The 13623-nt window shown below is 46.4% G+C and overlaps 1 protein-coding gene and 1 long non-coding RNA gene across 2 annotated transcripts in view; both read left to right on the top strand.

The window, feature by feature from the left end:
* LOC146755869 (rho GTPase-activating protein 32-like) overlaps nucleotides 1–9846 on the top strand; it is a 444455-nt gene extending 434609 nt beyond the window's left edge. Inside the window, exon 3 of the mRNA XM_085525085.1 lies at nucleotides 9360–9846. Within this exon, the coding sequence (XP_085381211.1) occupies nucleotides 9360–9781 (422 nt within the window). The 3' untranslated portion in view covers nucleotides 9782–9846. The remainder of the gene's footprint in view (nucleotides 1–9359) is intronic.
* LOC146755870 (uncharacterized) lies at nucleotides 5752–8542 on the top strand. Its single transcript, XR_014937800.1, has 3 exons — nucleotides 5752–5966; nucleotides 6716–6759; nucleotides 8405–8542. It is a non-coding gene; the product is annotated as an uncharacterized LOC146755870 (long non-coding RNA).
* Nucleotides 9847–13623: the final 3777 nt, after the last annotated feature.

Here is a 13623-nt window from a genome sequence, read left to right as displayed (position 1 = left end):
ACAGCATCTGGGGTGTTTTCAGTGGGTGTTTTGACTTGAACTGGCCAATCTGCTTTGTAGAGCCATTTGATTTCTGTGTTCTGTGCTGTGATTCGTCCCTAAGATATAGAAGAAATCAAGGGAAAGATAGGAAAAAGAGCATCCCAGCCTTCCTTCCACCCATCTCTCAGGGTGGCCACGAGAGATGATGTAAACAGCTCTTTTTGTAGCAGTGATCCCAAATGTAGAAGAGACCTGTGAAGAGTCACAGAGATGTTTACTTAGCTGTCGTTCCATGGTGGGATTTTTCTTACACGGATGTAGAGAGAAACTTAACTTTCCCACGCAGGTCTCTGTTTTGCTGCAGGGTGTAGGTCTGATCTCTGAGATCCACACGCTGGGCCTTGATTGCAATAAATGAGAGCCCTTTGTTTGCTCCAGTGGAAGACTTTCCATTTCCACAGTACCCTCTGCAGATGACACAAATGCAAATGCACCTTCTTCCCAGCAACAATTGCCTTTTTTTTTTTTTTTTTTTTTTTTTACACTGAGTATGCATGAGGCTCTTCATCATATTCTGCTGGCTTGTCACCCTTGTGGATCCATGGAAAAACAAAAAACAACAAAGCCCTAGAGTAGTGTATGCACTTTGGCATTGGAGAGCTTACTTAATTGCTTCTTCTCAAAGAAAAAACTCCAGAGAGGCATGGAGAGAGCTCCAAACAGAATTGAATAATGGGACTAAATTGATGGAGAGCAGAACTTCCTTGCAAGGCTTGTCAGCTAGTCTTAATTTTGCTTTTCTTCTCTCAGTCATGTTAGCATAATATTTCATACTGGCAGGTCTGCCCCCAGAATTAATTGAATTCGCTGATGCATGTTTCCATGTGCTTTGCACTGTAATGTGACTATCAAATGAGTAATCAGTGCTGTTATTTTAATATATGTGCTGGCAAACTTTAAGACAAACAACTGCTGTTGGTACCTTGGTTACTGCAGAATCAGCTTTCGTGTATCTCATAGATAGGGAAGAGACCCTTAAGGGTCAGCTAGTTGGACTCCCCCTGCAATGAACAGGGGCACCGCAGCTCCATCAGGTGCTCTGAGCCCTGTCCAGCCTGACTTTGAACATTCTCAGGCTCACCAATCTTATACCCATGCCACACACTCGCAGTATTTCACCATTCAGCATCGCCACTTGTATCTTCTCTTCCTGTAAACCAGAGCTAGCTGGTAAATCATCTGCTGTGCGGGTCAGCTGTGTCTCTCCCATGGGCATCACGTGGCTGCTGGGAGGCTCTGAAGAGCTGCAGCCAGAGGTGTGTCACCCGCTGGGCCTCGTGCCCAAAGGAGCCCACAGGAAAGTGTTGTTGCAGTTTGTCATGCACTGCACTGCCATGAGACTTGACGTGCCAGACATCCTCTGACACGTGACCTCCTGCATCCAGGCAGGACATCTGAGACGTCTCCTTCAGCCTGACGTGGCTGCAGTTTCACACTGGTTTTACTAAGGAAGGAGAAGGCACGTGGATGAAACTCTTTTCCTTCTCTTCCTGGCATTAGCTCATAGTACAAGTCAAGCACTGTCAGGTCAAGCCTGGAGGAGTAATGCTTGTCACTGACATGTTCCTGTTCAGGGTGGAGCTGGAGGGTAAAATAACACAAGAAATTGTCATTGAAATTCAATATCTGTGAAATTCAGCTGGCTGCATTCACAGAACCTGGCGTTAAGATCTGTTTTCTGGTTTATTTCTTGAGCCTGTTTTCCATAACCCAGTCCTCATTTATGAACCGAAGCTCTACTGAAAACCTTTCGCTGTGTATGCTCATGCTGCAGTGCAGCTCTTGTGACCTTTAACAGCACATTCACGTTCCTCTGATCACAGGATCCTTACGGTTGATTAAGACCCTCTAGTCTGACTGCTCACCCATCACCATCATGATGCTCACCATCAGCTAGCTAAAAACTCAGCAGAGATGATAGATCAAGCCCAACACTGGATTTGGGATGGCTAGAGATTCCTAAGATATTGAAGGATTGCTTGCAGGTGGTGTTGGCTCAGGTATTCACCCTGCATCCCACCTCCCGTTCTTTTTGGTTGAGAATCATGCATTCTGCAATTTCACTTTGTAATTCAAAGCCCCTTTCTTTATCTGTTAAAAAACTGATCTAAAACAAGCCGAGAAGACTCCGTTGGAACTGGTTGATGCAGAACAAAGGCATCCCCAAAGGACAAGTTGCACTGTTTGATGAACATTATTGGATGAGAGCTAAGCTAAGATTTAAAAAGTTCTGGGGCTGTCTCTGAGCATCAAATCCAGAGGAAGCCTGCATGATTCCCTGAGAATGGATACCTCCTACTTTGGTGTAAGGTGAAGGGAACACTAGCAGTAACTCCTATCACAAAATGTCACATGGCTCAGACAAAAAAGCCATCAAGAGGGCTTAATTAGGAGCACCAAATGGTCACAAGATGGTCTTAGGGCAGGGAAGTAATCTATCTACGTGACATTGATTGATGCTATTAGTTCTAAACAGCTTGACTCTAGAGGGACTGTTTTTCTTTGGTCACCTAGTTTTACAAGAATAGATGACTCCTGTCTATTACAATTTTTAACTCATTATTTGTTCACTGATGCCATAAATGTGCCTGGCATAGCAATTGGCCTTGGTATATTCAGTGACTGAAAGCAACAGTTGTTGCTCTAAGAAATGCAATGCTAAGCTTGGTCTGCCTGTAGCTGACAGCCATCAGCTTGCTCCTCAGGCAGGTTCTGTCTGGATGGAATGAAGGGCATGAAATACTGATGTGCTCATCAAACGCTGCTTGTTAGCTTAGAGACAAGGTGTTGAATAGGTTTGTTCATGTATTGCAAACACGTTACTTAGCTGCCTTCATTTTAGCTTCAGAAGAACACGTGCAGAATACAGAATTGATTAAAAGAAATAAGAACTGTCTGCATAGGACTTACTCTTTCCTTACACAGGAGAATCAAGCACACGTTTGTATGTGAGTACCTCCAGAGGTGAAACTCAATCACCCAAATGTAATGAGCAGAGACATTACAATCTGTTCTAACTGTATGTTAATGCTGTGCTGAATAAGCCTGAGTCAGGATGTAAACCACTTTCTCTTTTTTTCTTCAGATGAAGCCATTAATGTTGTCAGCAAGCCCAAAACCACTTCAGAAATATCAGTCAGTCCTTCTGAAGACCTGGAGCTGGTGTGTGAGGTGTCAGCTGCAAGCGGAGCTGTCGTATGGAAGAAAGATGAAACAGAGGTGAAGCAGGACCAGAGGACAACCATCATCTCCAAGGGGACGCACCGCAAGCTCATGGTCAAAAATGTGACCCTGAAAGACCAAGGGAGCTACAGCTGTGAAACAAAAGATGACAAAGCAACATTCCAAGTGAAAGTCAGAGGTGAGAAAATGCTTGGAATCCCAGAGATAAAGGAACGCTTCATTTTGTGTGTCTTGCATTTGGAGGATCAACTGACAGCCTCTCTGGTGCAAAACATTTTGGCTATAGGACTTTCTTTGTCATCTAGTATCATAGCAACACTTTTCTACATGTGATTTACATCCAGGAATGAATTACTGCAACAAAGGGGAGTACAGCTGCGAGGCTGCTGGCTAGAAACTCACCTTCAAGATTCATGTAACTGGTAGGAAACACATTTTGGTTGATATTCTTTGATTATTCCCTAGTCTGGCTGTGGAAATGTCTGTGTGAACGTGTCCTCTTTATTCTGCCATGAAACTGTTTTGAGAAGGATGAAAAGAAATGCTTACAAACGTGCAGCTAAAATGATTATTTGTTTTTAACAATATTTCATCCAGCTCTTCCCCTACAATTACTTTTATCATCAGCTGTCCATGGATGTCCAACTGTGATTTGTACAATGTGCAACACTGCTCTACCAGTTGATATTTCAACAGTACTATTTACACAGACGTCCTTTTCTGCTCCAAATCCACACCAGCCATGGGAGAGGGAGTAGGTGAGCATCTTCCTCCATTAGCTTGATCTAAATCTGACAGCTTCATCCAATCCAGGGCTTCTCCAAGACCTTTGAAAAGTCTGTTACTGTTGAGGAGACAGCAGGCTTCTGGGCTTAGGTTAGAATATGGTGCCCTGTTGATGGGTCCTGAGAGTGTCCAAGCCTTACATAGAGAAAACCATCACTGCTCTTAAGATGTTTTGCAAGCAGGTGAAACTTGATTGAAGTGTGGCAGTGATGCTTTCTGAGATCTCTGGCCCCTAGTTTTTTTAGGCTTTTTGTTTGCCTCTTAAGATACAGTGAGCTGCTTTTAATTGTGGCTGTGTCCTTTGCCACGAGCATACCTCTGAGCACACAGTTATTTTGAGCTCCTCTTCTTCCAGTGGCTCGGATGAGCAATTCTGAGAGATATGCAGAATGGGGATGGCTGTGCTGCTGCTTCCTTTTCTGTCTTAGCTGTGGTTTTCCCTTGCAGGGCACAGTTCTCTGCCTGGGCCCAAGTCTGTGTGGGTCTCTCCATCCACAAAGCTGCTCACCGTGCAGGCGGCACAGGCTGAGAGGAGAGGCCAGAGCAGCTCTCCTGTTGCAACACGGAGCAGCAAGATACAAGTGGAGGAAGGGCCTGCAGCTGTACTGAGGAACTTCAACGCAATCATTGATTTTCCATCTGAAAGATAAAGAAAGAGGAATTCCCTTTCCAGCCCCTACCATCATTGTTCGGATGATTTTTATTGGTTTATTTTTTGTCCATTATATCTTTGAGGATTCAACTAACACACAGTTGCCCTATGGCCTCAGTGGAGCCACACAAGGTGCCTTTCCTTCCTGGTTGGGCAGGCAGTCACAAGATGCAGAAAGCCATGCTGGCGTCTATCCTGTTCTGTGCTGGCTGTACATGGAAATCTTGGGGTTTTCCAGATTTCAGGGCCATGTGCCTGAAACCAATTGTGCTTCTCCTGTAAGCAGAGCTGTTGGTCAGACTTGCTGGCACTAGAAATTAAAGGTGGCAGTGAGCTGAGGCCGAGGAGGTGTTAATGTAAGAGTCAGGGATGCTTTTGAGCTTCCCTTATAACTGTACGGTTCCTCAGAAAGCAGTTACGCCTGCCAGCTCCTTTCCTGTCCGGCTGTGGAGCCTTTGCTCACATGCTCCGAATCTTGCTTGAAATCATTGAGAGGAATGTAGCCAGCAGGACTTGAGGGCTGAGCTGTAGGAATGGAAGCATCCTCTGCTGTTTGAAACAGAGGGTGTTTCTAGGCTGTGTTTCAGCAGAAAGCAGGCAGTGGCGGGAACAGGCAACTATTGGCAAGGGCTCGGTGCAGCTCTTCCCTCACCCTGCACCACGACTGACAGCATGCTCTGTTTTCTCTCCAGACTGAGTTCTCCCAGTAAGAGGGCAGAGTCACCAGCTGGCAGTTGGCGTTCCTGCTTCTGCCTGGGCAAACCATCCCCTGTGGCCAAACACCAACTGCAGAGCAGTGCCAGGGAGCCCTCTGAAGCAGAAGTCGTGGTCCTGGCAGGTAAGGGTGCAAATCCAGCTTTCAAAACACTGCTTGTCAGCAACACAGGTAGAATTCATGCTTTCAGTGGGCTTGTACCTCCTTCTGGCATTCAAGCCCGTGCCTGACATCTTTGGTTGACTCCTGTCTTTCCCAGATGAGTCTCACAAGCTGCTTGAAACCTGCTTGACAGGCAGCACCAAGCCTTTGCCTCCTTGGACAGTGAAAGTTTGACGCTAAATGCTGTGTATCTACTCTTTCCAGGTGAATCGATCCCTTGCCAATACAGGAACCCACCAGCAAGTTGCAATGATGCACGTTGTGCTTCCATCAATGGAGTGCAGTTAGGATGCATGAGTCACTGCAGTTCCAAGGACAGCCTTCCACGCGACAGCAATGATGGAGAGAAGGATGTTTGACCTATTCAGTTTTGGGCCCCTCCCTGCAAGAAAACCTTGCGGTTCTGGAACGTCTTCAGCTACGAAGGTAGTGAGGGGTCTGGAGCACAAACCTTACGAGGAGCTGCTGAGGGAACTAGGATTGTTCAGCTTGGAAAAGAGCAGGCTCAGGGGAGACCTTATAACTCTCTATAACGTCCTGAAGGGAGGTTGTAGTGAGCTGGGGTTTGGCCTCTTCTCTCGTGTGATCAGTTATAGATCTAGAGGGAATGGTTTTAAGCTGTGCCAGGAAAGATTCAGGCTGGACATTAGGAAATATTACTTCCCCTAAAGGGTATTCAGGCATTGGATAGCACTGCCCAGGGAGGTGGTGGAGTCACCGACCATGGGAGTGCTCAAGAAACGTTTGGATGTTGTGTTGAGAGGTATGATTTATCCGGGAAGTATTGGTAATGGTTGGACCAGATGATTTTGTAGGTCTTCTCCAACCTTGATAATTCTGTGATTCTGAGCTGAGAAACTTTTCTTGCTCAAGTCCAGCTTCCAAGCTTAACCACCTACAATGAAGTTGATGTCGTTTTTCTGGTAGCCCTCAAGACAGTGTCCGCATTTACCCAAAATCAGGAGGTAACCAGCTGCAGTGAAGTGAGCGATTTCAGTGCCTATTTCTGATGGTGGCAATGAGTTCAGAGGTCACACTTAATTGACGGTGCCTGTTTCCATTCTGACAAAGGATGTAGTTGCAGCTGACTTCCCGAGGCTGCCATACGTGGTGGTGACGCAGCCTTGGGCTTCTGCGTTTGCATGACTCCCACCTTTCCTTTCTGTGTCTTGCAGGTCAGCTGGTGCTGGAAGCGGCCGGTATCTGAGTAGGAATGAAGGTGAGTGCAGGAGCAGCTGCTGAGGGGAGGAAGGAAGTCCATGCTAATGAGCTCTGAAGCATCTGCAGGTCCAGTACGAAAGGAGGCAGCAGTGATGCAGGGGGCTCCCCAGCAGGAAGCTGTCTGATCCAAATGCTTGCTGAGAGTTTGGAAGCCCAAGCCCTTATGGTCTCTGTAAGGGTGGCTAGTAAAAAGATGTTAACCAAGATGGTGGTAAATAGTCAAAGATTATTAGCAAAGGAAAACTCACCAATGTTGGTGCCTTGACCAGAAAGCTGAGGCAGTCTCAACTGGGGAGCAGTCTCCAAGAGATTCTGCCTTAGTGGTGGTCAGCCTTTAAATGAGGTGAGGTCTCAGAAGAGGTGCAGTCGAGGTCCACCCCTTCTGGGAGCACAGCTAGATTACTCTCACCTGTGCTCCCGCAGCTGGCCCAACACTTGCCTCAGCTGATTAATCAGAGGTTCAAACTGTGATTTCCCATACAGTCTCTAAGCTGAAGGCAGCATCTCCTTGATCTGATGGTGGTGTGCCTGAGTGAGGGAGTGATCCAAGCTGGATGCAAAAGAGTCATCTTAATTTCTCTGCTATTTTACTTCAGATGACACCTATTGGGTGTTGGTTTCTTAAAATTTGGATCTAGGAGGTGGCCTCTCCCTTTGCTTCTGGTGAAAGCACAGATGTGCAGCAGGAGTAGAAGACAAAGAGGTTTTCTTGGTGACAGCAACACCAATTATTTGATTCAAATGTAGAACTGTGATGAAGATGGTGAAGAACAGATCCGCCTCAAAGACATGCTTGATCACATAAGGAATGAGCATGTGATCCAAGACAGTCAGCGTGGCTTTAGCAGGGGAAGGCCATGCCTAACTAATCAGGTGGTCTTCTATGATGGAGTGACGGCATTTGTGGACAAAAGGAAGGAAACTGATGTCATTGACCTGGACTTGAGCAAGATCTTTTACATGGCCCTCCACCACATCCTTATCTCTAAACTGGAGGGATGTGGATTTGACAGGTGGACCACCTGGTGGATAAGGGATTGGTTGAAAGGCCACAGACAGAGGGTGGTGATTCATGGTTCTATGTCCAGGTGGAGGCCAATAACAAGTGGTGTCATCCAGGAGTCTGTCTTGGGACCAGTGCTTTTTTACATGGTTATCAGTGACACCAATGATGCAATGGAGTGCACCCTCTGCTGTTTGCTGAGTGGTGCGGCTGACGCAGTGGAAGGAAGGGATGCCATTCAGAGGGAGCTCAACCGAGAGGTTGGCCTACGTGAATCTAATGAGGTTCAACACAGCAAAGTGCAAGGTTTTGCACTTGGGCTGGAGGAATCCCAGGCATCTGTACAGCCTGGGAGGAGCAGTCCTTAAGAGAAGCCCCGCAGAGAAGGACCTGGGGGTCCTGGTGGATGAAAAACAGAACGTGAGCCATCAGCGTGCTCTTGCAGCTCAGAGAGCAAATGGTCCCCTGGGCTCCATCAGAAGAGGGGATGGCCAGCAGGGACAGGGAGGTGATTGATCTTCATGATCCTTGAGGTCCCTTCCAACCCGGGCCATTCTATGATTCTGTGATTACACTCGCTGTCAGAAATAACGGCAGCTGTACAGAAGCTTGTTTTTTCTTTCTTTTTCTGGCTTTGAAGGAGAAGGGGTGGAGCAAGGGGAGACCCACTGGTCATTTGTCACCTCATGAACAGGATGGATTCTGCATTGACTGTGAAAAACCTGGGCTAGTAGCATGGGCATGTTTCAGGCTGGACTCTTCTTTTGCTGCTTGGTTTCCTTTTGGCTACTGGGAGACAGCTGTCTAAAGGTGTGTTTTCAAACCCACTCTCCAAAACCGTGTTTCATTGTTGCAGGTGGTTCAGTGAGCTCTTGCAGTGCAGATGCTGTGGTTTGCTGTAGAATCTGAATGGTTTCTGTTCCTAGGGGAGGACTGGGAGGAGGTAGTGAGAAGAGAATTCAATGCCTGAGGGGAGGGGAGATCGGGGATTGGTGGGAGAGGGAGCCAATAGGAGGGAGAGAGGAGTTGGGCGCAGGGTGATGGTAACACCCCTTTGTGATGTCATAATGCCCCTTTGTGACGTCATAATGCTTCTTTGTGATGTCATAATGCCCTTTGTGATGTCATAATGCTCCTTTCTGACATCACGATGCCCCTTTCTGACGTCACGATGCTCCTTTGTGATGTCATAATGCCTCTTTGTGACGTCATAATGATCATTTGTGACGTCATGATGCCCCTTTGTGATGTCATAATGCCCTTTGTGACGTCATAATGCTTATTTGTGATGTCGTAATGCCCCTTTTTGACATTATAGTGCCCCTTTGTGACATCATAATGCTTATTTGTGACGTCATAATGCCCATTTGTGACATCATATCACCCCTTTGTGATGTCATACTGCCCCATATGAAGTCCAGGCAGAGTCAAAACTTATGGACCTGCACGAGGATCACTTTCAAGACAGTGGCTCTGTTGCTTCAAGCTTATTTGCTTCGTCCTGCTGCCACTCTATTACCAAGTATCAACAACCTCTTGCATGATTCAACTTGCAAACGTTTGACACTAACCCTTGTGTTTCTGTGCCTTCCTAGATAATTCGAGCCCTTGTCAACCCCAAAGATCCAAACCAAGTAGTGATGTGCAGTGTGTTTCCATCAATGGAGAGTTCTTATTAAGCACAAATCGCTGCAATTCGGATGACAGCCTTCCACATGGTAACAGTGATGGACACAAGGGGCTCATCCACGTTCATGCTCTCATATCTCCTGGCTCTGCTGAAGATGCTGACCTGAGCCTGCCAGACACCACAGTCACCTGCCTGGATTGTGACCCAGTGCCTTTGCAGTGCTGTCCATCCCAAGCACAGCCCGAGTGCCCTAACAGCAGCACCACCATGCAGGAGCAGGGCAGCATCAGTGAGGTGAAGCTGAGCATCTTAGATGGGGACTTAGAGTCAGGCTGCCAGTCCCAGGCACCAGGCAGCAGCACCAGCTCTGAGCCACTCTCATCTTGACAAGAGGAGTCCCATCTTCACCCTTGACCTCTCAAGCCCTCCTGTCTTTTATTGAATAAAGTCACTCTCATGCTCAATCATCGCCTTGGCTGCATTCCGAGTCTTCATTCACAGGGATTGGGATGAATGCAACAAACAGCAAGGCAGCTCAGCTTGCAATGCTATGGCTGTGGGGTTCGTGCAGGCAGAGCTCTGGGTTCCCATTTTGCATGGCTTTGGGATGTCAGCAGCAAGATCTCTACCATTTTGGATGGCAGCAAATAATCTCTAGCATCCAGGTTGCTGCTCATGATAATCCCAGTCTTCCTGGCTGTTGCTTTGTGATACCTTTTAAAGCCTTTTGATACTCTTTGATGCCTTGGCTGCTCCTTAACACCTCTGTCCTCCTGCCATGTTGACTCATGTCTCCCACTTTGAAGCTGGCTTTGCAGATCATCTCCAGCCCTGTCATCATCACGCTGCAGCAGGAGGTGCTCACCTGGCCCAGTGTCTGGCAGTGCTGCTTGTTCTGCAGATGAGCAGCTGCCTCCTCATCTCTTCAGCTACAGTAGTTTTTCTCAGGGCAGTTAGATGCAGTCATGCTCCTCTGGATTTGGTGTGTTAAATCCATGCTGCATGGCAGCAGTCAGTGCAATACAAAGGTGTTCTGTGTGCCACAGCATTTCTCCAGGGGCTTCCAAAGGTAGAAGCACAACACAGCACCATCCTTCTGACAGTAATGTCTGTGAGTGTTAGACATGTGAGCACTGCATCATCCCCAGCGTGTCAGTGCTTTTCCACACCAACCTGACTCTCACACTCTGCACTGAATGTAACTCTGCTCTTGTGGAGACAAATGCTTTCTGTCACATCCTCCATCCCAGCAACCATTTGCCGGTAGGCAGCTCTTGCAGAAGAATCAAGCAGCAGAACCTTGTGCTCACCCTACAGCATGCAAATGCTATGAAAGCAGAAATAACCTGGCGTGCTCTGGGTCTGCAAGGCTGCACAGATGGGAGAGGTAGATTGTGTTTTTGCAGTGGAAGTTTCCAGTATTTTCAGTACATAGTGTAGGCCCTAACTGAATGTATAACCCTCTTGTAAAACAGCTGTATAAGTAGTTTTTCCACCAAGAAAGTTGCTGAACAGAGTTAAGTTCAGACTGGGGGCATTCTGACATGGGTAGAATTGAGACAAGCACAAGATAAATACGCAGGGTGGGTAGAGCCCAGCACAGGATAGAATGAATGTACTGACTGTTGGAAACATTGCCCTTCTCTGTCCGCAGAAAAGTACAAGGCAGACCTAAAAACAAGAGGTTGGTAACTGACCTATATATTAGGTCAATTCAATTTCAATATATGGAAAGGAATCCTAGCAACAATCTGGAGGACTATGGCACAAGGCCATATTATATCAGGCTCTAGCAAATTTACAGGCAGTCACTGCACGAAGAGGTAGATCTGAGTTGCACATTATATGATTCCCACAAAGATTATGGAAATCTGAAGCTTTCAATATATTTTTTTTTTATTCTTTTTTCATTTCATTTTTTAAACACCTGACCCAGACCCCAACCCTCACAGGAGCTGTTAAGAAAACAGCATTAACCAGCAATGTAACTCTAATCCTAACCCTTACCCTGATTCTAAAATCGTCTCTAACTCCAAATGTAACAACAAAAATGATGCTAGAAGTTTGTAGCAAAAGGAACCTTAACCCTGATCATAATCCAAAAAAAAAAAAAATCATTATGGTAACAATAATCTTTACCTTAAGAGTAATATTAATCAGAGCCCAGATGATGCCTGCATCCAATCAGAAGCATGCTTTGTATTATTTAAGAGTTGTATTTTTTCCAATGAACTCTCTCTATTATCATGTTTATAAAGTAACAGAGTCTGTTCTTTTTCTCCTGACACTGTGCCTTACTCCTGACATCCCCTGAAGATGACCCAGATAGGGCACCATCAAAGTAATGCTAATAGTAATGTCAATCCTAAGGGTATCTCTAGCCTCAGTGTTAATGGGACGCTAACAACAATCCCAACAGCCTTAAACATTCTGGTGGTGTGAAAGAGGTGCTGCCTTGCACATGCTGGGCAGTCCCATTGCCTGTTACATGCAGGCGGCAGCGTAGAAACATGACGCCCGTGGTCAGAATGCCCTGTGGCAGATCCTGGCACCGGAGAACTGACCGGAGAACCATGAGAGAACTGACAACAAATCACTCGACATCAGAACCGACCCAGTGGTTATTTACAAGCCTTGGGTGACCCAGACAGGATCTCAGAGTGGTGAATGTAGGTACACAAGTTGTTACTACTCTGTTTTCTTCTAAAACTGCTCAGCTGCTTTGCGTTTCAGACCATCCCTGGCTTCACTGTGTGCATCTGTCCAATTGATACCAGGTGTTTTTTCATCTCGGAAGTTGGGGGGGGCGGGGGAGAGGGGAAACAGACATCAATTAAATTACTCATTTATTTATTGACAGAGATTCACGTTTGCTACGTTTGGAGAAGATTTATTTGTTTCCTGTGGTTTGATTTTTTCTTTTTTTCTTTTCCCACTCCTCCTCCCCCCCCCCCCCCCTTTTTTTTTTTAAATTAACCTTTGTGTTCTTCCCCTATAATCAAAAGAGAACGGATCCCCAGGGTCTGTCCCGCAGACGTTCTTTCTGTGGTCTCTGCTGCCACCTGCTGGCCAATACACGGAACTGCCACTGGTGGGCGTTTGGTGCCGCAGGAAGCACAACGCAGATCTGAGTTCTGACCGGTCTACGCAGCAAATCCGCCAATCTTTATTGCGATAAGCCCTCCACATGGCATCGCGCATGCACTCGAACACGCAGCAGGCATAGATTTCTCCTAACTCCTTGAGGAGCAGGCAAGCAGAACAACTGAGCGCACCACTGCTTGTGATTGGGCCACCCCCATCATAGAGATGTGTGTTAGATCTTTTACCCACCCCTGGACTGGCCTTGTTGTTTAACGATAACCTCTGAAATCTGAGTTACTGGATCTACCACCTGTAGTGTAGAATAGGTAGCCAATAAATGCTTTTCAACTGTGATGTATCTTTATTCTGCTCCATGCCAAACCTGTGACCAAAACCTCATAGGGGTTCACAAAGAACTCTGGCTCTGCCAGAGCCCCCATCCAGACCCTTCTTGAGTTACATTCACATCTAGTTTGGCTGAAAAGGTTGGACTATAAATATTCAGTGCTTGGGCCTGTTTAACAGATATTTTTTCCTGATTATGCTGTCCATCGATCTGTTTAAACTGAACTCCTGCTCTAATCTGGTCTTTAAACATTTGTTGTCTCAAGACCCTAATGGGACCAGACTGGATTACCTTAGGGGCTGGACGCCTAAGTCATGACAGCAGATGGTTCTCTGACCTTTCCACCACCATTCAGAGCCTGCATCTGGCCATAGGCACTCTTGTCTCCCCATCAATTGGGCAGCCTGTTGTATTACAGCACCTGAGGGCCACTGGGGGGTTCAGTATGGATAACATAGACCCATCCTGATGTAAAGGTGATGGCTGTAGGATGAGATCCCTCGTTCCTGATGAAAAATTTATTGACTGGGCTCTCAAAATCATCTTCATAGATTGCCTCTTTCATGCCTAATTCTCTAATATAATTTTGTTAGTCCTCCATAGAGGACCACAGGCTGATATTTAATGGTATGTCATTCTTATTTGGCAATGTTATATGACACACAGCCATAAATCATTCACTGATCAAATGGCTATCCTCATTATGTTGGACAGAGCATACAGTCTTTGCCTGAGGGCAGGGTTAGTAGTAATGGATGTCAGTTTTGAAATTTCCAGTCCATTCACCACAGCGCTTTCT

This window comes from Coturnix japonica, chromosome 29 (genome assembly GCF_054131305.1).
Source record: "Coturnix japonica strain WE chromosome 29, WE-NBRP24, whole genome shotgun sequence".
NCBI lineage: Eukaryota > Metazoa > Chordata > Aves > Galliformes > Phasianidae > Coturnix > Coturnix japonica.
The sequence above is the reverse complement of the archived record's forward strand: the minus strand, read 5'-3'. Positions and strand labels throughout refer to the sequence as shown.